Here is a 27,710-nt window from a genome sequence, read left to right on the forward strand (position 1 = left end):
ATAGTGTCTGAAGAGCGCGAAGTGTGGGAGAATGTTCACGCGAGCCGGGAGTATAGAGTGGCATTCTCAATGCTCTCATTCTGCAGTTTGTGCTATTGATAAAGCGATCGGGGGAGACTTTTGTGCTATCGGTTTGCAAAGGCGTGCCCTGTCGGAGTGACACTGTGATGTAACCAATATGTTTTTATGGACGGAATAATTACCAGGCGTTAACAAAGCGGTAATCATCTGTGATGTACAATGTTCCAGGCAGTGATTTTACGAGGAATGGCTATGTAGTGATTGATCGATTCTTCTGTGAATTGGCTGCTTTTACACGTCGACTGATATCTTTGAGGTGAGATAGTGTATCAGTCTGTGTCTTCCTGTTTTGACAATCTCAAATGCAGTAGGTTTTGATCTCTTGGTGTTTCAATTTACCGAAGCACCGGTGTGACCTATATACCGCTTGTCTCATGTTTTGAGTGATTTTGCACGTTTCGAACTGGTCGCGTTTGCGTACTAACGCAGTAAGAAGTCTGGGTGATATCTTAAACCGAAATTGTCGAGTGTTTTACGCACAAACACACTGAAACACACGAACACACACACACCTTCACCGCATACACACACAGATACACACGCACGCACGCACACACACACGTACAAACACACGCACACACACACACGCACGCACACACACACACACACACACACACACACACACACACACACATGTATGTAAGAACTAACAATCACACAGACATGAACACACCCACCAAATCACTCTTTTTGTTACATTTAGTCAAGTTTTGACTAAATGTTTTAACATAGAGGGGGAATCGAGACGAGGGTCGTGGTGTATGTGTGTGTGTCTGTGTCTGTGTCTGTGCGTGTGTGTGTGTGTAGAGCGATTCAGACCAAACTACTGGACCGATCTTTATGAAATTTGACATGAGAGTTCCTGGGAATGATATCCCCGGATATGTTTTCTTTTTTTCGATAAATACTTTTGATGACGTCATATCCGGCTTTTTGTAAAAGTTGAGGCGGCACTGTCACACCCTCATTTTTCAATCAAATTGATTGAAATTTTTGTAAAGCAATTTTCGACGAAGGCCGGACTTCGGTATTGCATTTCAGCTTGGTGGCTTAAAAATTAATTAATGACTTTGGTCATTAAAAATCTGAAAATTGTAATAACTTTTTTTTATATAAAACGATCCAAATTTACGTTTATCTTATCCTACATCATTTCCTGATTCCAAAAACATATAAATATGTTATATTTGGATTAAAAACAAGCTCTGAAAATTGAAAATATAAAAATTATGATCAAAATTAAATTTCCGAAATCGATTTAAAAACAATTTCATCTTATTCCTTGTCGGTTCCTGATTCCAAAAACTTATAGATATGATATGTTTGAATTAAAAACACGCTCAGAAAGTTAAAACGAAAAGAGGTACAGAAAAGCGTGCTATGCAGCACAGCGAAACCACTACCGCGCTGAACAGGCTCGTCAGTTTTACTCCGTTATGCACAAGCGGCGGACTACGGTCATTGTGAAAAAATGCAGTGCGTTCAGTTTCATTCTGTGAGTTCCACAGCTTGACTAAATGTAGTAATTTTGCCTTACGCGACTTGTTTGTTTGTTCCAAAGTCGGTTTATTTTGAACTGTTCTTTACTCTTGAGTGGCACACCACAGCTCACGTAACAGTTATATGTGTTTCTGCATATGAATGGCTGGCTATTCAGCATAAGACTTCCCGCTTATGTTTTTCTGTACTGTATCGTTTCGAGTACACTAAGGATTATCAGTACGATACATTAAGGGAGGGGGCCCTATATTAGAATTGTAATATCATATGCACGATATAGGGGCCATGGAGTGAACTCATATAGAACCAATCATATAATTTATCTGCAGAACTTGTTAAGCGTAAGGTGCCTGGAATAGCAAAAGAGATTGTGAGAAGTAACAAATTGGAAAATGGCTGCTTGCTTGTTTGAAAAAACAATTTTGTCTGTTTCTATGCCTTCTTTAGAAGCGAGAGCCTGTTTGCTGTATCTAAAATAAAACTTTGTCTGCAATCATAACAGTACAAAACACAAAAAAATCTTGATTATTTAACCAGAAACGAAATAACTATTGTCGGTATACCAAACCTGGTACCTTTAATGAAATCAACGTGAAAACAAGAATGTCTTTCCTTAAAAGAGCGTAAGGAGAGGGTGTACTTCTAAAACATTGTGGTCACGTATATTGTACTGCGAAGTGTCGATTGCAGTCTGAAAATGATATCTACATGTCCACTATGCTTAAGAACCAGGGCTCCCCACGGACGCCCCTCCTAGTGCGTCCCGGGACCTCCACTTTTAAATGTTAGAGGGTCCATGGACCCCCACTGCAGTATTTTATAGGGTCCCAAGGGTCCAAAAGCCAAGCAGTCCCAGTGTACTTCTAAAACATTGTGGTCACGTATATTGTACTGCGAAGTGTCGATTGCAGTCTGAAAATGATATCTACGGTACGCACGATAAAGAAAATTTATTGCGTCCTAGGACCCGCTCTTTTAAAATCTAGTGCGTCCAGGGACCCCCTCCATATATTTCTAGTACGTGTTTTCGGCTTCTAGTGCGTAAATAGGACGCAGGGACGCGCGCTATGGGGTGCCCTGAGAACATACCCGATATAGGGCGACCTCACCTACTTTTGCATACAACTTCTTATACATTTCGTCCTTCATTGTATTTTAACTTGTTGACCTTGTATGCTACATTTCCTTACAGCACAACTTCCTCGTTGACTGATTTTTCATTGTGAGATGGTCATTATGCTCTTGACAAATAGAATTCAACGATCTTTAAGCTCGCAGAGTCGCAATGATTAGCTTTTTTTATTGCATGCTGCTGTGATGTTTGTCATCACACGGAAAACCAGCGGCAGCACAACAGAACGTACGGTTGCTACGCAGTGTATGTTATGTTTGGGGAAACCCTGTTTTCATGGCAGAGAAGAAAAGATGGACTTGTGTCTGGTAGGAATACTCTGAGCGTGGCTGTGACATGTTTGTTAGCATCAGAAATAATCGACCCAATTTAACATATTCGTTATTTGTCTGCCTTGATATATTGTTGGTCTCTCTGTTTGTTTGTTTGCAGGCCAACATGCTCTGTTTGTGGCTAGATCAGTAAACATGTGAAACCCACAAATGCACCTACTTCGAGATGCTTTTCTGCTGAGAAAAAAATCTGAACGTGTAATGAACGAGCTATTCATTGAATTTTTTGTTTGTTTGTTTGTTTGCTTAACGCCCAGCCGACCACGAAGGGCCATATCAGGGCGGTGCTGCTTTGACATATAACGTGCGCCACACACAAGACAGAAGTCGCAGCACAGGCTTCATGTCCCACCCAGTCACATTATTCTGACACCGGACCAACCAGTCCTAGCACTAACCCCATAATGCCAGACGCCAGGCGGAGCAGCCACTAGATTGCCAATTTTAAAGTCTTAGGTATGACCCGGCCGGGGTTCGAACCCACGACCTCCCGATCACAGGGCGGACGCCTTACCACTAGGCCAACCGTGCCGGTATATATTCATTGAATGCGTAATTGAGTTATTCGTCTATGAAGGGGAAAACAAGAAATCACTTGAAAGTGCAAAGAAAGAACAACTTATTCAATGTACAACCAGGTGCTTGATACTTGCGTATTGTCTGTGTGTATAATTATGAAGGTAGAAACTTTGTTTAAAAAAAATCATTGTAGAGAGCAGAGAAAGAACAACTTATTTAATGAATGACTAGGTGGTTGATGTTTGCGAATTGCTTGTGCGTCTATGAAGAGGGAAACGAAACAAATCATTGTAAAGAGCAAAGAAAGGTCACCATATTCAATGTATAACAAGGTGGTTGATGTTTGCGAATTGCTTGTGCGTCTATCTAGGGGGAAACGAAACAAATCGTTGCAAAGAGCGAAGAACGAACAACTTATTCAATGTACAACGAGGTGCTTGGGTATTGCGTGCTTGTCCATGAAGGTACAAACTATAATTAAAAAAAATAATTGCAAAGAGCAAAGAAAGAACACCATATTCAATGTACAACTAGGTGGTTGATGTTTGACTTCTGTCAGCTCTTCTAAAAAGTCCCCTCAGTCGATGTGCGTGCGTGGGTGCCTCTAACACGTTCACCTCCGAACAAAAGAAAGGATCCGGCCTTTCAAAGTCAAACTGCGTATATGCACTGCTGTTGATATATCATATGATTAATAGCATGTGTAAACAGTATTCACTTACATAACAAAGACACGTTTTTGTTGCCGTCTTGTGACGAATTAGTCATCTATCGTGTCTGCAGCCCAAGCGTAACAAAAGAAATTATTTAGACACGCCTAATGAGTGTTTTGTGTAGACTGGTATCCTATGAACTAGTGCAACTGGTGCATTCGACTGTGCTATGGCGTCTTTGATTTCCCAGAAGGCAAAACTTATGCTGCTCGTCAAAGGAAACTGATGGCTACACGCGGCGTGAAGTTTGTCGTAGATCTTTGCTACAAGACTGTTTATTTGAGATAGAATTGCACTTTCAAAAAGGGCATATTTTTCCGCACCGTATGCCACAAACAATTGGATTTTTGTTGTTGTGAGATAGTGTTTAGTCAGTGGGCAAGAGACAGCAGACAATTCTGAATTATCTGCCCCTTATTTTCCTCCTCTGGGGTGGAAGGGAGGGGGGGGGGAGGAGGAGGAGGGGGCATACTAATGCTGTTAAAACGTAATACGAAACAGATAACACTGCCAACGGTCTAAAACCAAGAAATAAAAGCAATACAGATAGAATTCTAAACATTCACACATCGGGATACTGGGACATTATTTATTTTGAGGATAAAAAGTTGCTTGTCGGCATTGCCATGCTTGTTATTCTCTCAGATGCCAGGAGATTGGTTCGGCATAACTCTCACTTACTTCTGTTGCCTATGTCGTCTGGATTTAGAGTGTGCACATCCCTTTTGCTTTCTCAGATTATTGATCTCGATTGCTTTGTATTCTGTTGAACTGTCTGAATGTTTGAAAACAACAAACGCGTCTTGGAGACCTTGTTCGTAAGATTGATGAGCTAATGCAGTAGGTGTTGTTTTTATTTTATTTCTTTTTATGGTTGTTTTATATTGTGTTATGGCGAGTCTGTTTTTAACTTTGAAGGTAAGCACTCAGCATAACACAGGTTCATGAAAATGACCAAATCACAAGGCAGCTGCGCAACACTCTTTTCTATTTGATCCCAGTTAAATCCTTAGACCCGTGGAAGCCGTCTCAATGAAATCTTTAATATGTGCACAGAAAATTAAAAGCTCGAATGCAATGCTGCACGTGTGTTTGATGATGGGTAATGTATTGGTGTTATGGAGACCAGGTCAGCTATTCAAGAGTGATTATTTGTTTATTTAATTTTTATTTGTTTTGTGTACATTCTGGCACTACCCGAGGCTTTTCCATAGGAAAATATTAAATCACACTTCTTAGTGGACGCTTTGTCAAAAATAATTGCGAATTGACATGATTTTTGTGTTTTACTCTTTGTTCTTCTTTTTTTGTACTCTGAATCTGAGAAGCACAGCAAAACTGTCATTTAAATGTGTCTTATCACGGACATTTTGATTTCCCGATTTAATTCTATCAAGGTTGTGTGTGTGTGTGTGTGTGTGTGTGTGTGTGTGTGTGTGTGTGTGTGTGTGTGTGTGTTTGTCTGTGTCTGTGTCTGTCTGTCTGTCTGTCTGTCATCAATCTCTTCGGGTCTGTCTTCGTGTGTCTGTGTCCAGTACTCATGAATGACCGTAAGGACCGCATTTACTTCATCTCATATATTCTCAGGAATACAAATCTTGAATGTTGTCAGATCCAAATATTAATACATAGTAATTTTCTTTCATTCTTCAGTGCTCGTTTTTACGTTGAATAAGTGACGTAATAGCAACCACGGCAGCACGTGCTGCGCAAGAGACGAAATCGAGGCTGACAAAGCATCATGGGATGTGGTGCCAGCAAAGGAGAGGAGCGCATTGAACCTGTAAGTCTTCGTTCTGCACAATACCGTTTGTCTGGTTGTATGTGTGTTCTTTCTTTCTTTATTTGGTGTTTAACGTCGTTTTCAACCACGAAGGTTATATCGCGACGAGTATGTGTGTTCATTATATATTAGAGTCTGTTAGGTGAGTGAGTGTGTGTGTGTGTGTGTGTTTGTGTGTGTGTGTGTGTGTGTCTCAGTGTGTGTGTGTGTCTCAGTGCGTGTGTGCGAGTGTGTATGCATATGCACAGATTATGATTTTTAAAAGGACATAACTTGCTCGTGTTTTGTAAGGGTAGGAAAAAGGCCATACAAACAGAGCCTTTTTTTTTAACGCAAGGTAGACATGAACATCACCTAATTATAAACACCAAGATCTTTCTCTGTCTCTGTCCCTCTCCCTGTTTTATTATTTTGTTTAAAGAGAAACCACTCTGGTTTACATACATTTAAATTGAATCCAACCGTCTGTTGCACCACTAGCACTCAGTTTGAGATCTCAACCACTACATTGACTATGACCTTGTTTCCGAAGCCTGCACAAACGTTGTCGTTGTTGCTTGGAGATTGGTATTTTCAAGTGCACGTATAAATTTTTAGTTTGCGATTGCTAGAAAGCAAACTTAGAGACATTGCATGATTTATTTGCTGCCAAATCCGACTTTTTTTTCCCGACCTTACTCTTGTGTTTTCTGTAATGCTTGTTTAAAGATACGTTCCCTCTCATGTAAGCATTCACGCAAGCCGTCACCAATCTGTCCAGGCTTTTACATGGGGTAAGGGCAACAACAATAACAACAACAACAACAACAACAACAACAACAACAACAGAATTTTTTAATTTATGCACATTCCAAAAATCAATAGCCTGGCAGCTGAGAGTTGTTGTTTTGTGATTTTTATTGAGAAAAATGCCAATGAAGGATGCTCCCCTCGAAAAAAGAAAAAAAGATAGAGAGGTATAAAGGAAGGCCGGTTCAGGCAGTGTGCATGCAGCCGAGGTAAAAAAAAACAATAAAAAAAACAACAACACTCGAAGCATTCTGTGCCACTGCGAAGTTTGACTTTTCTGCTGAATGAAATATATGTTGACCACTGGTGTCAGTTATAAAATTAATTTGTTAAAAGTATCCAACTTGGCACAGGAAACAGCCAGGGTGTGGAGTTTTGGTATTTGTCTAAGTGGAAGAACGTTCGTATCACTTGTACAAGTCCAATCAGATTTGTTGTGATTGACATTATCACCTACACGAGAAAGAATGTTCCTTTAATGCATAGATTCCGTCTCGTAATTGTAGCCTTGGTGATTCTGTACCCTCGATCTCTGGTGACAATGCGGTTGATTTACGGAATTGATTTTTGAAAGGCCTATTTTTTGTGGAACCAGAATAAATCGATTTTTTTAATTTTGTGTCAATGGGCAATTTTGTCGATTTGCGCTTATTAAGTCAACACAACCAACCTTTTATTTGTTGTTATTCTTTGGGGTGTGTGTTAGGCCGTTCGTTCGTTCTTTTGTTCGTTCGTTCGTTCGTTCGTTCGTTCGTTCGTTCATTCATTCATTCATTCATTCATACATTCATATATTCATTTATTCATTTATTCATTCATTCATTCATTTATTCATTCATTTATTCATGCAGCCATTAGTATAATAGTCAGTCCTGTTTCTCATGACTCACTTTTTGGGATGACAGGATTTAGACTGCGGAAATATCAACTGAACTGTTAATTGATCAATCGTTTCTTGGCCATATCGATACAAAATAGTCGAAAAACATATATTCCCATACAGTACAATGCTGATTTTCTGACTGGTTGTTGGAAGCTCCATGTATCACCTTCGGAAGGCACCGGCCGTGCAAACGATTCGGCTGGTCAGGCTTTTACCTGTGAAAAGGCCATCACACCAGTGGCTTTTCAAGAAATTAAAATTTCCTCTCTGCACAGAAAGCTGTTGATTTTTGGTGTGCGTCCAGGTGACAAATAGCGGGGTAAAAAATGGGCATGTACACGTAAAATCCCACTCGTGCATAAAACTACGAGTGTACGTGGGAGTTTCAGCCCATGCACGCAGAAGAAGAAGAAGATCACCCTTTCATTATTATATCTGTTGTATCTTGTTTGTCGAATCTAAGCATTGACAGATCGAGCTTCTAATGAATGTAACGGGTGGTTGTTTTTTTTAAACAATTTAAACGTTACATAAACTTAGCTTTCCTATTTTTGATAATTGATGATTGCTTGCTTGCTTGATTAATTGATTAATGAATTGGTTGGTTGATTGATTGATTGATTGATTGATTGATACAAAAAATAAGAATGATAAGTTACTGAAACGTTTTCATTTTAACAAAATAAGACTAAAAACAATTAAAACGTTCCAGTACCTTACTATTCTTGCTTTTATTTATATTAATGATTTCGGAACGTTAGGTCTCTATCGGTTTTTGGATTTTTGATTGGTTGAATGAATGATTGGTTGAATGAATGATTGGTTGAATAAATGATTGGTTGAATGAATGATTGGTTGAATAAATGATTGGTTGAATGAATGATTGGTTCAATGATTTTTGCATACAGATCGATGTGCCCGACGCAGAGAATGGGTACCCTCCTACAAAGCCACCCCGAGATCGCAAGGAGAAAGTGTTCAAAGAAGCAGACTGCGCCAGCATCGATGCCAACGTCAAACGCGTAAGTGAAATGTGCCATAAGCGTAGTTTTCCACAGTTCGTGAATTTTCAGCGTAGTGCGTATTGTGCCAATAATATACAATCACTGATACAATTGCCGAAAACCATTCATACACATTCTCAACCCAAAATCCTTGAGGGTGACATGTTTTTCGTCCAAGATAACTGATACGTGTCTCCCGGTATTGTGTTTGGAAGTGAATATGACTCAAAGTTGTGCCATTTATTTTCACCGTTGGTTTTTGGCACTAGCTCGCCCACCGCGCCTGGTCGGTTAAGGGTGGAGATTTTTCCGATCTCCCAGGTCAACTTGTGTGCATACCTGCTAATGCCTTATCTCCCTTCGTGTGTACACGCAAGCACAAGATCAAGTGCGCACGAAACAGATCCTGTAATCCATATCAGAGTTCGGTGGGTTATAGAAACACAAAAATACCAAGCATGCCTCCCCCGAAAGCGGCGTATGGCTGCATAAATGGCGGGTTCAAAACGGTCATACACGTAAACACCGTTGGAGTTTCAGCCCATGAACGAAGAAGAAGAAGAGGAACTAACTCGGTCTCACCCCTCACCTTATCCCCCCCGCCCCCTTCACCCTTTGGTCTCCCCTGTCTGCCTGTCATAGCCCTTTTCTCTCTCTTTCTCCTTTTTCTTGAGCCTGTCTATTTTTCTTCGTGATTACATTGGCTCCTTGTCAATTTTTTTTCAATTCAAGTTTCAGTGAGCAGCACATACTGCATATTTACATGTGTGAATGCAGTTTTTTTTAATACTTATTTTCTGTGCAAAGATTGGCGCTATGACAGTAAACATGCACATGAAACCTTAGTCAAAAAAATACATGCCGTATGACTGATATCATGCCAGAGAGTTCAGATAAGAACGTAGGACCAAATCAAATGGTTGTAACTAAGCGTAAAAAAACCCTACCCACTCAAAGTTGCACCTGGAATGCTCGAAACCATATCTCTGCACTTGTTCCTGAACTTCTCAAGTTAAATAGTATGTAAGAAATAGTTTTTGAAGAGGACGGATCGGACCTTAACACTCGTTTAGGTACTTCAATGAGACTTGCAACACTGTCGTATCACAAGCAAAGAAAGAAACAAAAAATGAGAAAAAAGAAAGAAACAAAGAAAGAAACAAATAAACAAAGAAAGATCTCTGTCTGTATCTGTAGGGTACGTCGCTAGCATCCAGATTGCTGGCTTTGGCGCGACAAGATCTCGATAGAAAGGGAAAGAAAGAACAACAAGTCGCGTAAGGCGAAAATACAATATTTAGTCAAGTAGCTGTCGAACTCACAGAATGAAACTGAACGCAATGCCATTTTTCAGCAAGACCGTATACTCGTAGCATCGTCAGTCCACCGCTCATGGCAAAGGCAGTGAAATTGACAAGAAGAGCGGGGTAGTAGTTGCGCTAAGAAGGATAGCACGCTTTTCTGTACCTCTCTTTGTTTTAACTTTCTGAGCGTGTTTTTAATCCAAACATATCATATCTATATGTTTTTGGAATCAGGAACCGACAAGGAATAAGATGAAAGTGTTTTTAAATTGATTTCGACAATTTAATTTTGATAATAATTTTTATATATTTAATTTTCAGAGCTTGTTTTTAATCCGAATATAACAGATTTATATGTTTTTGGAATCAGCAAATGATGGAGAATAAGATAAACGTAAATTTGAATCGTTTTATAAATTTGTTTTTTTTTTTACAATTTTCAGATTTTAATGACCAAAGTCATTAATTAATTTTTAAGCCACCAAGCTGAAATGCAATACCGAAGTCCGGGCTTCGTCGAACATTACTTGACCAAAATTTCAACCAATTTGGTTGAAAAATGAGGGCGTGACAGTGCCGCCTCAACTTTCACGAAAAGCCGGATATGACGTCATCAAAGACATTTATCCAAAAACTGAAAAAAACGTTCGGGGATTTCATACCCAGGAACTCTCATGTAAAATTTCATAAAGATCGGTCCAGTAGTTTAGTCTGAATCGCTCTACACACACACACACACACACACACACACAGACACACACACAGACACACGCACATACACCACGACCCTCGTTTCGATTCCCCCTCGATGTTAAAATATTTAGTCAAAACTTGACTAAATATAACAAAACTTGACTAAATATAAAAATGACAGAAAGAAGGAAAGCATGAATTAAAGAACAGAAAAGACAGAAAGAGACAGATAGACAGAAAGCAAGATAACAGAACAGAAAGAAAACAGAAAAGAAAGACAGTAAAAAAGGAAGCAAGCAAGAAACAAACAAAAAAACATCACATAAATCAATAAAATAAGAAACTATAGGTAAAACACACGAAGTAAACATACACAACTAAATCAGAGTAAAAGAGTTGATGACAACTAAATTGATACATTAATTTATTGAGTTATTAATTATTTTATTTATTCATTAATTTATTAGTTAAATACATGTAGTTAATTGAAATAATTAGTTTATATATTTATACATTAATGAATAAATAGATAGATAAATAAATGAATAAATAAATAACTCACTAACGAACTAACTAACTAACTAACTAAATAAGGAGTTGAACCAGTTAGAAATCGCACAAACGTATATGTCATGGAGAATGTTTAGGTTGAGTTTTCGACCACTGTTTACTTTGAGTTAAAGATAGAACTCTTTCGTACCACAGGCACCAGACATACCTGCGGGTGATAAAATGGGTTCGTAGGGAGTTTCCTATCTGTTGCTGTATCCACGACCAACATCATGTGCCTGTGTTCCCTTCTCCAAATACCAGAGATCGACCCCACAATAACGGTGTTCTTTACCCCCCACCCCCACCCCCCCGCCCCCCTCGTCGTTCACCCCGTCCTCTTTCCATTCATATACCTGATACTGTATAGAACTTTCTGCAGTCTCTATTCGTGGTGCCACCCTGTTATACGTTATAATGTAGTAAGGTCACAGTGCCTATTCACACACTTCGTCATAAATGTTTTGTTGGTACATGTAATATGTCTTTCCTGGTTATTTTCCCTCTTTATAAAAAAAATTCTTTTCGGTCCACGCCCTAGCTTTCCATTTCGACCATACAGTGAAGTGTTTATTCTGTTTCGTTTAGAAGTATTACTCATTGTAGGTTCGGATAATGATCCCTTTCACAACTTCTATCTACTTTCAAAGTACCATTTTTTTCTTCAAGTCAAAATACAACCTTTTAACAGCTTTACCTTCAACCATCCCACCCACCCCATTCCCTAATTTTTGCTTAGCTTAGCATGGGATCCTTTAAAAGAACCTCCACCTCCAACTCCTACCCCCCCCCCCCCCCCATATCTCTGTTTTCTGTTAGATATTACAGCGGAATATCTGTTTTAAAACTCTCCATTATACGACTTCCTTTACTATACGACTTCTTTTTCTCAGACGTCTCCATAGTGGCACTAAATTAACCTCACTCGTAAGACTCCCTCTCTGTTGAAACCTACATTTCTCAGACGTCTCCATAGTGGCACTAAATTAACCTCACTCGTAAGACTCCCTCTCTGTTGAAACCTACATTTCTCAGACGTCTCCATAGTGGCACTAAATTAACCTCACTCGTAAGACTCCCTCTCTGTTGAAACCTACATTTCTCAGACGTCTTCATAGTGGCATTAAATTAACCTCACTCGTAAGACTCCCTCTCTGTTGAAACCTACATTTCTCAGACGTCTCCATAGTGGCACTAAATTAACCTCACTCGTAAGACTCCCTCTCTGTTGAAACCTACATTTCTCAGACGTCTTCATAGTGGCATTAAATTAACCTCACTCGTAAGACTCCCTCTCTGTTGAAACCTACATTTCTCAGACGTCTCCATAGTGGCACTAAATTAACCTCACTCGTAAGACTCCCTCTCTGTTGAAACCTACATTTCTGAGACGTCTCCATAGTGGCACTAAATTAACCTCACTCGTAAGACTCCCTCTCTGTTGAAACCTACATTTCTCAGACGTCTCCATAGTGGCACTAAATTAACCTCACTCGTAAGACTCCCTCTCTGTTGAAACCTACATTTCTCAGACGTCTTCATAGTGGCATTAAATTAACCTCACTCGTAAGACTCCCTCTCTGTTGAAACCTACATTTCTCAGACGTCTCCATAGTGGCACTAAATTAACCTCACTCGTAAGACTCCCTCTCTGTTGAAACCTACATTTCTCAGACGTCTCCATAGTGGCACTAAATTAACCTCACTCGTAAGACTCCCTCTCTGTTGAAACCTACATTTCTCACATTTTTAGAGGTCTTTAAAGAGAGGGAACACCATTTAAACAATTATCCCTTTCACCACTCCACTCCCGCCCGACCCGCCCCCCACCACCCCCTTCCCCGTTGTCATTTAAAGGCCTTAAAAAAAAAACACCACCGATCCAACCCCCTCCACAAACCCTGTATTCTTCAAGTTGTTATTGAGCCAGCTAAACGCCTCAATCGTCACCCTCATACCACCACAATCATGTATATTCTTCGAGTTATCGAGGAGTCTTAAAATGCACGACTACTTCGATCGAACCGTTTTTATTCCTTCAGGTATTTTAGGACCTTTCATACACCTACTTAGATTCCTCCACCCCCAATCCACCCCCTTGAATTGTGAACCTTACTATTAAGTCTGTCAACACCTACCCACAGCCCTCCCCTTGCTTCCCTCCCAATAATATGCTCTGCGCCCTTTGTCAATTCAGGTAAATAGTTCTCTCTTGTATATAGGTAAATTGTCAGGTGTATATGATCTAATGCGCAGTGCCTCGGGTGCATTCAAACATTTAGAAAAGTGGAATGATTCGATCCCCACGGTGGGTTCCAAATCACGGTTGCAGTTGATTTTCTCATTGAACAGGAGTGCCTTGCTGGTTTTTAGATTACATGTGGTACACAGGGCGCAACTGTGCTGCGAGTCGGCTTTTGTTCGATGCGGTCAAAAGAGTAATTATGATAATTAGCCTCTTGCGTGTCTTGGAGCAGCCGCTGGTTGATTTGACGCCGAAGGGATTGATTAGGGGGGGGGGGGGAGGAGGAGGAGGAGAGGGGGTGCAAATAGAAAATATGTTAAAGATAGCTGTCTTTCCGTGTAAACGATCATGTTACCCACCACAACCTCCACAGTTTTGTCCAGTCTTTAAGTTGAATAAAAGCACCCTTCCATTTGTCCAAAACGGAAAGCTTAACCTGCTTTTCTGTGCAGAGAGGAATTTGTTTTGCTTAATTATTTCAGCAAAAAATTGAACAGAAAACAACCAGACAATTGTTTTCATTTTTATATTTATTAGATACCTGAAGCAGTTGATATATTACATTAATGCCGTTCATCTTTTAATTTTCTCTCTATTTCTTCTGAATTTGACGGTATATTGAGTGTTTTTTCTTTAAAAACTGTTGACACGAAGATCTGCGAATGTTTTTCGCTTTGCTTTAAATGTAATATTCCATTCACCAACCTTTCCTGTTTGAATCGTGATTTTGGGACGTGCATGGTCTAACTCTTTTGTACATTTGTTTTTGTACGATTTTCTTTCTGTTGTAAACACATATTTGTTAATAACAATGATAAACTCACCTAAATCTGCCCCCTACCCCCTCAGGCCCCTGCATCCTTACTGAGTAACTACAAAGCGCTCATCGACTTCGTGACACAAGACGCGCGCAATGACGTGCAAAAGGTCAGGGCCATCTATTCCTGGCTGGCCGCGCAGGAGATCATGGAGAGGTCATACTCCTCCAAGGTCAAGGATGCCAACACTCCTGAAGGATACATGAAGACTATCAAGCAAGGGGATGGTTCATACACAGCTTTCTTTGCCCTGCTCTGCAGGTTTGTTTTATTAGGCCAAAAAAAAAAATAGGTCTGTTTACGGTAACATAGGCCAAAAAAATAGGGTCGGTAGGTCGGGATTAATTTTTTTTTTTTATTATTTTTTTTTTCCAAAAAACCATATTTTTACGTTATTTTGGCAAAAAAAACCAAGATTTTTTTTTTCTTTCCCCAAATGCCCAAAAAAAGTTTAGGGTCGCGCGAAAAAACTAGGGTCGGTCGGGTTACCGTAAACAGACCTATTTTTTTTTGGCCTTATCATTAATATATTTTGGTAATGGTTGTTTGATTGGCTTGATTGAGTGATGAATTGTTGGATAGATTGGTGGACTGGTTGATCGATCCATTAATGGATAAATCATTTGATTGATTGATCGATAACTGACTGACTGACTTGCCGATGCGATTGATTGATTGATTGATTGATTGATTGATTGAAGACAACCAGTATAATTAATAATAGGAATCAAGAAGCGAGGTATTTGTCGAAGGAATGACTGAACAATGGCCTGATTGATTGCCTTACAGATTGCACAAGTAAGGAAGGAAAGAAAACGACACAAAAATAAACGTACGAAAGAAGAGCAGGAAGAACAAATAATATACAATGGAACCTTTCCCCCTAATAAAGAGAACCCCCGTTTTAATGATATAATATACACATGTAAATTATAAAAAATATACATGTAATAAATAGTATACATGAAATAAATAATATACATGAAATAAAAAATATACATGTAATAAATAGTATACATGAAATAAATAATATACATGAAATAAAAAATATACATGTAATAAATAGTATACATGAAATAAATAATATACATGAAATAAATAATATACATGAAATGAATAATATACATGAAATACATAATATACATGCACTTATTCCATGTTTCACAGAGCTGCCAGGATCCCGTGCGTGATTATCCGAGGTTCGGGCAAGGCAGCGTCGTACGAGGTAGGAGATCAGGAGATGTCCGAAGTGAACAGCGCGTGGACAGCTGTGCACGTGGACGGGTCGTGGCGACTGGTGCACGTCTTCTGGGCCCTGGTCGGACTGGCCGGCTTCAACAAGGGCGGCTGGACCAAGGTGGAAGAGGGAGGTCAAGCTGTGAGGCAAAAGTGAGTCGTAGTTGTTCAGGGGTGGATTTGAGAGCAATTTGGACACCGCATGGCTGCAACCGCCCGACACTGCATGGCATTTTGAGTCTTGAGTCTAAAATAGATCTGAGAGGGTTTCATCGGTTCCGGAAGCCCCTCCTCCTTCTCTTACCCGGCAAATGTACCATTTCTTTTCTCAAGGAGAGATCCAAAATACCCCTTTCAAATGCTAGATTTCAAAAGCATCTTTGGGACCTTGGCCCTCAAACCCCCGCCTGGCAAGCCCATGATTATGGTGGTAATTACCAAATATTGGTTATGAAGATTGTGATGATTTAATAGGATGATAAGTAGATGAATCAATAATTGTGATGGTGAGAAACCTATGTTGAGGTGATTGTGACTCATTCACGACGAGGAATCAATGATGATGAATCCACGACGACGATGACGACGACGACGATAACAATGCTGATGATGATGATGATGATGATGATGATGATGATGATGATGATGATGATGATGAATACAACGACAGCGACAACATGGACGTTCACAATTACCCCTCATTTCCCTCAGAGAGAAAGCATCCGAAGGCAAAACGGTGAACAGACAGGAGGACTTCTGGTTCCTGACGGACCCTGACCAGTTCATCTACTTCTGCCGAGCCCAGCGGGCGGAGTGGCAGCTGCTCAAGTCCCCCTGGTCCATGGACAAGTACCTCAACGTGCCTTACTTCTCCTTCAACTACTTCGACTCTGGATTTAAGCTGACCTCTCAACATGCTGCCATACTGCACTCAGAGAAAGGTGAGATCTTGGGGAGGGATTCATCATTTAAGGCACACACCTTCTCGTGTTCGGTTCACCATCTCAGATCTGGCCGGGCTTTTACATGGGGATAAGACCATCCCTCCACTTGGACACTGACTCAAATTCAGCAACTTGACTCTTTGTTTTTTTTTTCTTTCTTTCTTTATTTTGTGTTTAACGTCGTTTTCAACCACGAAGGTTATATCGCAACGGGGAAAGGTGGGAGATGGGATAGAGCCACTTGTCAATTGTTTCTTGTTCACAAAAGCACTAATCAAAAATTTGCTCCAGGGGCTTGCAACGTAGTACAATGTATTACCTTACTGGGAGAATGCAAGTTTCCAGTACAAAGGACTTAACATTTCTTACATACTGCTTGACTAAAATCTTCACAAAAATTGACTATATTCTATACAAGGAGAAAAAGAATCCGTCAGTCGCCTCTTACGACATGCTGGGGAGCATCGGGTAAATTCTTCCCCCTAACCCGCGGGGGGTCTGTTTGTTGTCGTGAGTAAGGATTTTTTGATGAATTACTTTCTTAAAAACCCCACTAGTGGCTATTAAGAAATTCATTCAAAAAAGAAGTTGAGAAATTAATTCATAAAACCTACATGCCTTGCTTTGTCTCGAACAGTTTTCTGAAAAGTAGCTGATATTTTTGTTATATTGATTCGTAGGTGGATTAAAAGGGCAATATTCAGTCAAGCTCGAGTGTGGCCTTCAAATCGTGTTATGTAAAGTAGAATTACGTATCCATTGGATCAATCATATCAGAACAAATATGACACCCTGCTTGTTCTTTTCAATTATCTTTTCAAAGGAAAGTGCGACATTAGCTTCCAGCACTCGGAGAACGTGGACGCGGATCTGGACTACACGCTGCTGATGGACGAGAAGAACTCCAAGGAGCAGCTGCCTAAGTCCCTGCAGCTGGACCGCTACGTCATCCAGCATGGCACGCAGAATGATAAATCCCTGCGCGTGCGCTTCCCCGTGCAAGGCATCTTCAAGGTCAAGGTCAGCGGGAGCGCCAACTACCGGACTCACCTGGCGTCCTTCCGGCTGGTGTGTGACGACGTGCTGAAAGACGTGCAGCCCTACCCGGACAACCCCAAGATCGGCTTCGGCTACAACAAGATGGCGGAGGACATGGGGCTGACCAAACCCTCCCAGGTCAAGGGCATCATGGTTGTGCGGCAGGGCGAGATCGTCAAGATCCAGTTCAAGTGCCGTACTAAGCTGGACCTGCAGACCCGCCTGCTTCACCAGGACGTCAGTTATCAGGACCTCTCGTCTTACGTCACCAACGACCGCTCCGGCGATGACGTCACCATCACCGTCACGGTGCCCGAGCATGCGCAGAACCCGGAGTACGCGCTGCAGGTGAACGCGCGGCAGGAAGGGTCTAGCGGCTCCTACGACAACATTGTTAACTACCTGTTAACGCACGGCAGGGATGAGACGGATGGAAGTACAACAGATAGAAGTACAACAGATAGAAGTCACAAAGCGAAGCCTGAGGTAAGCTGAATTTTGGTTTGGTAGTTATCATTTTAAAAACAAACACAATTGAAGTAGAGCCAAAAGACATGCCATTCTATTATCAGTGCTGCATCAGTTCTTTTTTATCTTTTGTTCACCGTCAAAACCAGTAAGAATTTTACGATGTTCGTGTATCACTCTCAGACAGACGAAGACGAACTTCGAACAGAACTGAGGGCGGCCACGGAGAGCGGGGACATACAGAGACTGGAAGAGGCCATCGAAAACTTTGAACGCGCTCGCCTGCCCGATGATGGCGATCTCACCAAGGCCAGACGTAAACTCCTCTCTCTACACGAGAAAGGTGACTTTAAAAAAATCATAACACTAGTCATTTCGGAAATGAAGGCATGGTCGTCATATGCTGTTTCGGCTTAATTATTATAGACGTTTTCCGGAAATAACTCTGTCAGGGTTTTAAACGTACACGTACACATTAGAGTTAGTTGTTCGTCCCGATCGCAGGTTGAAGCCGATCGGCAGCGCGATACTACTTTCTTCGCCTCGTTTTGAAAAGATTGACCTCGTATGAGTATCAAAACTGCTTATGCGATGAGATGTGGTATATTTTGGTATAGTTAAAAGACAAACGGACAACAGAAGGAGTCCCTTCGTGAGAGGTGTCCTCACATGGTAGGGGCCTTACATTGTACGAATTACATGTACTGCGCATTCTCAAGTAACAATCAATACTCTTTGTTTATGACCGTTGTTGTACGACTCGAAGTGCATCGACAAATCAGCCGATTGATTGAAAGACTTATTCTGCTTAACTTCTTTACATGTAGCTGTGACCTATTAAATACATTATTCTTCTTTTGCGTTCACGGGCCGAAACTCCCACGTACACTCGTGTTTTTTGCACGAGTGCGTTTTTACGTTTATGAGCGTTTTTTAACCCCGGCATTTAGGCAGCCAAACGCCGCTTTTGGGGGATTAAGACACATGATTAGTGATGATCAAATCAACCAAACATCTCTTTCTCTTTGCACAGCCCTCAAAGCCGCCATCAAGGAGCGCGACCTGGACGCCCTGGAGAAGGCTGTGGACGCCGCCAACAAGTCGACAGTGTCTAGGAAGCTCTACGAGAGTGAGACGTACCGGGAGGCCGAGTCCTTGCGCAGCTTGTTGCGGCGCCTCAAGCTCTACATGCACAAGATCCTGGAGCTGAGGCAGCCCACGGTTTCTGAGATCCACAGCTACCAGAGACCCAGGCCTCTCGTGCACAGTGTGATGAAGGCCACCTACCTACTGCTGGGAGAGAAAGAGAAGCAGCTGAAGGTCAGTGTGTGTGTGTGTGTTTGTGTGAGTGTTTGTGTGTGAATGTGTGTGTGTGTGTGTGTGTGTGTGTGTGTGTGTGTGTGTGTGTGTGTGTGTGTGTGTGTGTGTGTGTGTGTGTGCAATGGTGGTGTGCTTGTTTGATTCATTCTTTTGTTTCTAAAACTTTCCCTGACAAAATCTGTTTTGAATTTCTAGGATTGCGTCACCCATACAGAAGGATTCTGAAAGAATCTATGGTTCATCATGACTAAAATATTTCTTCCAAGAAAAAGAAGTCTTTAACCAAAATAAATGTATAACTAACGTTGCTTTTTCTTCGTTCTTCCTCCTTCCCGATCCCCTTTAAATATGTGACCCTCCACCACGGAATGAGTCGCATGTCACCTTTGCATGTGTAGTGGAGGAGTGGAAGGTAGTAGGATCGAAGCCCAAGTCCAAGCGTCTTGTTTCAACTTTTTATTCAAGAAAACAATGCAAGTAAGCGTAGAGGCCGAAGGCGAAACCCGTAGACAGCGAAGCAAGTGTAGTGCCGTGTTCAGCTGCTAGGAGCGAATGCATACTTATGCGAACTAAAGGGGGGGGAGTTAACGTCCTCTCAGAAAATATTTCTATTTGGGACAAGAATTGGTGATACGCTAAGGCATACTTCATACTTATGCCGGTGTTCGGCCTATACTTATAGCCCCGGCGCGGACTGCATCGAAAGCGCCTCCCGGCGAGAATAAAAATCGCCTGAATACGGCCAGAAACACGGAATCTGTGTTTCTTACACATGTTTTACCCTACGTTATTTAAACAAATACATAACCAATCCTAACAAACAATACATCAAATTAAAGCTACGACCTTTAGCTTTCCGTTACAATAAATAACATTTCGTAAAATCTTATATTTATTTAGTAGGATACAAAAACAATGGTCCTAGTGAAGGCACTGAACCAACTTCAGTGCGGAAAATTACAAAACTCTCTAAACTGGAATAATGGACAAACTCATAAATTATACAGATAAAAAGAAGAACCCTAGACAAACATCATGATATGCGTTACTTGGGGGAAAATTATGCAGTGACTTAGTACGAAGCGGCAAAGTCCGAAAGTAAATGGAATCGGCTAAATTCCGGCGCGAGTACCTGTCTGCATAAATTAGCAATCTTTGCAGAGAAACCAAGCATCACTCATCACAACCAAATCCTTATAAACAAACTAAAATCATATGCAACAGAGGTACGGGATATGTAATAGTGATACAAAAATGACAAAACAATGATTGAAAAGACAAAGATGAGTTTGTGAGAATCAATTTCTCTCGACGATACATGAAAACCGGTCAAGGTCAAAGTGACGCTTTGGTCAGTTCGAAGCATTATCGTAAATAACACAATAATATGCAGCCATCCAGCCTAATCAGTGACTTCTATGCAAACCTAAATATAATTAGGACAATATCAAAGATAAAAGGGACTTTGAAAGATAGAAGTTAGGTAGATATATAAAGAAAGGTATTTTATTAGAATTTGCGCCAGCAAGGTGCGCGCGCATCATCGTATCGTCTGCTATGGGGTGGGTGATCCCGTTTGTACTGTACACAATACTGTTTCGCTATGCGATGATTAGAGTGTTTAGGGTAGCGAAGTGCACTTGGCTACACATGATTTTCATATTTTTACATTTTCCTACATAGTTTTTTATGCTCTATCCAGTGGTGAAAACCGTTTTAGAAAAGAGCAAAAATTGTTTGAGTTATAAGCCTGTGACTAAGGTGACCCTCACACTGTTACCAGACACTCCCCGGACTTATATTAAGCCTAGCGCAGAACCGCGCGAGATGACATGCGACTCATTTCGTGGTGGAGGGTCACATATCGTCTGAGAATTGAGGAAAAGCAGATGCGTCTTCTTTGTAACATTAACAGTCATCCTGAATTTCTCGCAATGGTCCACACATTTGAATTAAGACTATCGAATTAAGACTGACTGAACTATTTACGTTCACTGCATGTGAACCCTTCATTTTCACATTATTACATTTGAAGTGACATACTCCGACCCATTCACTCTAACCTAGCGCTGGGAATAAACCCAGTCATTGCTAAAGGATAAGGATAGTTTGCGAAAGAATGACTTCGCTCCTTTGCAGTCACATCCACCACAACAATTTGAGCGCTATGCTGTAACTAGAACATCCTTACTCTTTCTCCGCCAGCAATGGGAGTACATCCAGGCGTTGCTTAGGCGACAGGGCCGCGAGAGCATCATCCGACGTATCAGGGAGTTCGACACGGTTCACATGAAGCCCTACAGCATGAGGAGGGCGAATACCCATCTGAAGAACTGCAACAAGGACCTTGTCCGTCAGGTGTCGGCGGGGGCAGGGACTTTCTACGTTTGGGTTAGTCACTGAGCGAATGTGGTGGTGGTGGCAATATTGGTGTTGATGACGATGGTGGTTGTGATATTGGTGGTGATGATGATGATGATGATGATGATGATGATGATGATGATGATGATGAATGATGATGAATGATGATGAATGATGATGATGAAGATGATGGTGGTGGTGGTGGTATTGACGTATGACAACGACGAAGACTAACGACGACGACGACGACGATGATGATGATGATTATGATGATGGTAACGTTTATGACGTTTATGATAGCCTTGCAGGAGTGATGTACGAGTGTGTAGATGGTAGCATTCACGAGAATGAGAATGGTTTCAGAAGTCGGCTATAACGACGACAACGATGACAAAGATGCTTCTGTCAGTGGTACTTTAGCTTTTTAATTTAATGCTGTTTCAATAAATAGCAGAAACTCTGCATTGCAAAATATTCATGAAATATAAAGACGACAGTATCGCATACCGGAAACCAATTTTTATTTTTTTTAACGCTGATGATATTGCCCTTGAAAATAGTTCAGACTGTCTCAGGCATCGACAGCTGAAGTGAGGTTTAGCATATAAGACTTTATTGTGTGTTAAACTTCCGGTGCTGGGCCGTTTCAAACGTTTTGTTGTGTACATGTTTGTTGGTGCCTGTTTTTCATGCATTAAGCGCGTGAACAGCAGGCAGGGAATCTTCTGCAAGGCCTGAAGACAGTGTATTTAGGCTTAATATATATACGTGCAGACTCTTTAAGGAGTGATTTATCCTTTTTACGGAATCAGGCTACAAGAAGACGTAGCAGTACAAATAGTACATACTCACGTTTTCCTAGTAAAAAGAAAGGGTGCAAATAATAACATGGTGTCGAATGTTGCTGTTGATGATGATGATGATGATGATGATGATGATGATGATGATGATGATGATGATGATGATGATGATGAGGAGGAGGAGGAGGAGGAGGAGGAGGAGGAAGAGGAAGCGGGATATCTTATTGACATGAAACGACAAAATATATTTCAGTGAAGATGAAATTAGATTGAAAGAACGCGCTATTCCTTTGTCCTGTTTAAACAATTTTTTAAACAAATTGTTCTTGAATGAAAGGATTAAAACTGGACACATGCATTTGCCCACCGACACACAGTCAGTCCCTGTCCTCAAAATCATGCGTGCAAATCCCGATCCAGTCATACAATGAGTTCTCTGTGTGACTCACGAAGCGCCCATTCACAACAAAGTGAGTTCAGTCGTTTGACACGGGGACAAATTAAAAATGGAAGTTAGTTTGCACAGCACACTTTAGAGATACAGAGCTGTTCATCAAACAATGCGTATTTCTCCTAACAATTACTCTTCAGCCTTTTTTTCTCACGGTGGGAGAACATTATACGACCCTGTGTTGACTTGAGGTCGCTGTTTCCATGGCAGAGGTTGACTTTTGGAAGACATAGCTGTAAATTGTCACACACTTTGAAAGAACGGCAAATAATTTTAGCTTTTAAAACTGTCACGATTGTTTGCCAATTACCGACCCTTTAAACTGATTTTGGAGTGTCTGGATGATTTGCACACACGTTTTAGCCTGACAGTGTTAGGGCTTGCCGTAATAGTATATTTTTGCTGCGATACACCACACCTGAGTTTCTCGTCTTGAGATATTAAAGTGTTCTATGTTGCTATGTTGCTTGCCAAGGAGACAACTTGCATGATCAGTGTGTGTCTGTGGGTAGGCCTACCTAGTTCTCGGGACATAGAAAACAATTATGATACTGTCATATGATGCATGAATGCGAGTGCATCTGGTCGATCCCCACCAAAAAACGATGTCAAATACACACAGACAACTGATCTTGAATGAGAAATAACTCATAACTCATAACTCATAACATTTTATTGATCCAACAAAGGAAATTAAATTAGTCATTAGCACATATAGGTCATTAATTAATAACTATAAAAGAATAAAAGAAGAAAATTCATAAAAAATATATGCATGTGTGATGCATATTAATCTAGTTACTGACACAACATATTAGAACCAACCAACAGACAACCCAAACACAGTCCCACACGAACCGTATCAAGAGTAAAGGAGATATAATTTCAAAAGAGGAACATTCCGTCCTCAGCTAAAGAAAATTACCGCAGAGCGCATTGTAGGTTTTAAAGGACTTACTCCATCAAGACACTGCAACAAGGCACATCGACAATTACAGAGTTCGGCCTTCGGGTTTTAATAATATGACACGGGGCAGTCATGATTTGAATACTTAACTGTTTGTAATCATCTTCCTGCAGAAAAAGGGATAATAGATCTTACATGCAATTACAAACCGAGACTGTTGAGACATATTGCGAGTATACAGAGAGTTGATAGTCATCTGAAGTACATGTAGTTGCCATGGTCACGTAGCACATGTATTCGAACCATGCATGCATCGTTTACTATTGTCTTCGCACGGCAAATACTACGAATCCCTGACTGAAAGGCTTAATTTGTGCCCAACCATGAATTCTCACCGCTGACAACCGGCGTCCATAAATAAGACCATGGAACAGTTTTTATTGAGGTCAACATCAGGCGTTGAACATTACGTGTATCCAGCAGATCAAGTCGTGATCAAACAAATTTTGGACACCGAAATTATGTTCAGTGTTGCTTTAAAGTTACATTGTCCGCAAACAGAAACGTAGCCGTTTGTTAAAACCATACATTTTTTTTTATAGCACCTTCTTGCTGAGTAGGTTAAATGTTTATGTTATTGTGTAGGCAAACTTACAGTCTATATAGATGTGTGTTTGAATTCCACGCCTTTCTTACGGTAGTGCTGCGAAGTAGGGCGATGAGAGATTTTTTGTTGTTAACTCTGACGAGTCTGCAACCGTCGATTTTTACCCGTCATTTCTTCCTAGCGTGAAGAATTTACTTTGTAAAAGATCAATGCTGTGAAAGAAACAGCTGAAATTTAGAGTTTCCCTTCTGCAACTAGGAATATACTTTGTATAAGTTTAAATCTAAATGATTGCAACGACATGTGTAAGTTTCAAGGCGAAAGAAATCGCTTCATGTCGCCTTTCTCCGTGGATAATATCACTTTAACTATCGGTGGAAATCAATAAGTGAATATACGGTTGAAGTTTATGCTACGGCACACTTTCCAAGGATGGTTTTCAATGGCGACTTTGTACATTTTAAGAAGATTCTGTTCAGTTGTCCAGGACTCTTTTACAACTTGATGAGAATGATTGATTTTGCGGATAATAATCGAAGTGTATTGTTGAAATGCCGATTATTTTTAGTTCTTCTTCTTTTTAATACACACGTTCATGAACATATGAAGATGAACAAATTTAACTCAGAATGTATGTATAAGTACAATGAATTATACTGACATATTCTGTTCCTTTATTTTCAGAGCTCCAATATCATCGCAGAAGGGAAGAGAGATCAAAACGGAAATACATAACATAAATTCATCGATGTTGCTATATCTGCAGTTATTTCTTTTCCAATACAGTGACTACGGAAACGTACTGTGCCATAGTAATAATGTTTCTGTCCTAGGTGGTATAGCCCACTTACGATCTTTACGCAAATGAGAGTAAAATACAGGCACATTCGTTAAAGCAGTATTGACATATTCACAAATATTGTTGGAGTCAATTTGAACGAACAACAAACATATATATTTAGCCAAGACTTTTCGTGTTTACGACTGAAAAGCTACAGAAAACCTTTCCAAAGATGTCACAAGACAACATAAGACCCTAAAAAAATGCTGCGATTGATGAGTTTAATATCACCACCCCCTGAGCCATCACCATTACTACCAAATGGATCTCAACGAACAATTCGGTTTGTAGCCGAGAAACGTTATCTTGCATAGCGAACGAGCCTCAACTCCTGCGCACAGGGTTCATCGCAGGACACGGAGAAAAACCTCGTCAAAAGAGAAAACAGCGGAGGAAAAATTAAAATGACAGACCGACAGATAGACAGATGGATACACACACATACACACACATACACACCAACACACGCACGTGCGCACGCACGCACGTACGCACGCACGCACACACACACACACACACACACACACACACACACACACACACACACACACACACACTGACACACACACAGAGAGAAACACACACGCACAAACCACGGAGGCTTCCTTGTGAATACCTCTTTTTTTTAATACTTGCAGGATTTTATCAAAGCTTATCGTATACATTATTGCAAAAGCTTTGGTGCATTCACTGAAGAGATCGAGAAGAAGAAGACTGAAGAGATAGCCTTAAACGACCGAATTTCATTCAACTCAAATTCTTCTGTCTTTCTTTGTACATAAATGTGGGACACAAGGCGACTGTCTAATCATGTAACTGTGATATATCCAAGCCTAATCTGTGATAATTGATTCGTAATATTCAAAGGTTCTTTCTTTCTTTATTTGGTGTTTAACGTCGTTTTCAACCACGAAGGTTATATCGCGACGGGTATTCAAAGGTACCTTCCTTCTAATTAAATATTATTGTTATATAGCCACAACAGGTCTGTCCAGACTTTTACATGAGATAAGAGCATCCTTCAACTAGAACAGTACTAAAATTCAAGAGTCTAACTACTTTCTATGAAGGGCGGAGTGGGATTTTGTTGTTGAATTGATTTCGTTACCAGTGTCAACACGCGAAATTATTTCAGCAGAAAATCTCCACTCTGCACAGAACGCAACCAGGCTGTGTTCAATTGGGAGGATGCTCTCCAGAACGCAGCCAGGCTGTGTTCAATTGGGAGGATGCTCTTCAGAACGCAGCCAGGCTGTGTTCAATTGGGAGGATGCTCTCCAGAACGCAACCAGGCTGTGTTCAATTGGGAGGATGCTCTCCAGAACGCAACCAGGCTGTGTTCAATTGGGAGGATGCTCTCCAGAACGCATCCAGGCTGTGTTCAATTGGGAGGATGCTCTCCAGAACGCATCCAGGCTGTGTTCAATTGGGAGGATGCTCTCCAGAACGCAACCAGGCTGTGTTCAATTGGGAGGATGCTCTCCAGAACGCAACCAGGCTGTGTTCAATTGGGAGGATGCTCTCCAGAACGCAACCAGGCTGTGTTCAATTGGGAGGATGCTCTCCAGAACGCAACCAGGCTGTGTTCAATTGGGAGGATGCTCTCCAGAACGCATCCAGGCTGTGTTCAATTGGGAGGATGCTCTCCAGAACGCAACCAGGCTGTGTTCAATTGGGAGGATGCTCTCCAGAACGCATCCAGGCTGTGTTAAATTGGGAGGATGCTCTCCAGAACGCAACCAGGCTGTGTTCAATTGGAAGGATGCTCTCCAGAACGCAACCAGGCTGTGTTCAATTGGGATCGGGAGGATGCTCTCCAGAACGCATCCAGGCTGTGTTCAATTGGGAGGATGCTCTCCAGAACGCAACCAGGCTGTGTTCAATTGGGAGGATGCTCTCCAGAACGTAACCAGGCTGTGTTCAATTGGGAGGATGCTCTCCAGAACGCAACCAGGCTGTGTTCAATTGGGAGGATGCTCTCCAGAACGCAACCAGGCTGTGTTCAATTGGGAGGATGCTCTCCAGAACGCAACCAGGCTGTGTTCAATTGGGAGGATGCTCTCCAGAACGCAACCAGGCTGTTGATTTCTGGTGTGTGTTCAAGTGGGAGGATGCTCTCATTTCGTATTAAAGCTTGGACAGATCTGTGATGGTTCAGATGTTGGTTCACACATGAAGGCATCTTTGCATGTTTAATTTCGCTTCGTCGCTTTACTTCAGCACAATTAAATATGATACTGTGATCAGATAGACCGTCCATTTTGATTTTGCGCGTACAATTTGTTTTTAATATTATTATGAGATGTTTAAAATCGATTTTTGTATTGATACATGATCTGTACCTTTCTTCCACGGAATGTCAGTATACATGTTGATTGCATGTGCCATTGTA

The 27,710-nt window shown here is 41.0% G+C and overlaps 2 protein-coding genes across 2 annotated transcripts; both read left to right on the plus strand.

The window, feature by feature from the left end:
• Nucleotides 1-27,710, plus strand: LOC138981196 (lim and transglutaminase domain protein ltd-1-like). The gene is made up of 11 exons (XM_070354039.1): nucleotides 1-337; nucleotides 5,931-6,060; nucleotides 8,641-8,754; nucleotides 14,377-14,606; nucleotides 15,513-15,734; nucleotides 16,293-16,522; nucleotides 17,349-18,049; nucleotides 18,215-18,374; nucleotides 19,065-19,351; nucleotides 21,557-21,742; nucleotides 25,162-27,710. The coding sequence occupies exons 2-11, from the start codon at nucleotides 6,019-6,021 to the stop codon at nucleotides 25,210-25,212; spliced, it is 2,223 nt and encodes a 740-aa protein (XP_070210140.1). The 5' UTR covers nucleotides 1-337; nucleotides 5,931-6,018; the 3' UTR covers nucleotides 25,213-27,710.
• Nucleotides 26,507-27,403, plus strand: LOC138949423 (putative beta-lactamase HcpC). Its single transcript, XM_070321286.1, has one exon. The coding sequence runs from the start codon at nucleotides 26,507-26,509 to the stop codon at nucleotides 27,401-27,403; it is 897 nt and encodes a 298-aa protein (XP_070177387.1).

This window comes from Littorina saxatilis, linkage group LG1 (genome assembly GCF_037325665.1).
Source record: "Littorina saxatilis isolate snail1 linkage group LG1, US_GU_Lsax_2.0, whole genome shotgun sequence".
NCBI classification, from domain to species: Eukaryota; Metazoa; Mollusca; class Gastropoda; order Littorinimorpha; family Littorinidae; genus Littorina; species Littorina saxatilis.

Excerpts from the sequence above, each read along its gene's own strand:
- LOC138981196 (XM_070354039.1), top strand. The coding sequence starts at position 6,019 with ATGGGATGTGGTGCCAGCAAAGGAGAGGAGCGCATTGAACCT. Across the intron at positions 15,735-16,292 it reads GGTCAAGCTGTGAGGCAAAA|AGAGAAAGCATCCGAAGGCA; the intron begins GTGAGTCGTAGT and ends CATTTCCCTCAG. Across the intron at positions 18,050-18,214 it reads GTCACAAAGCGAAGCCTGAG|ACAGACGAAGACGAACTTCG; the intron begins GTAAGCTGAATT and ends TATCACTCTCAG.
- LOC138949423 (XM_070321286.1), top strand. The coding sequence starts at position 26,507 with ATGCTCTCCAGAACGCAGCCAGGCTGTGTTCAATTGGGAGGATGCTCT.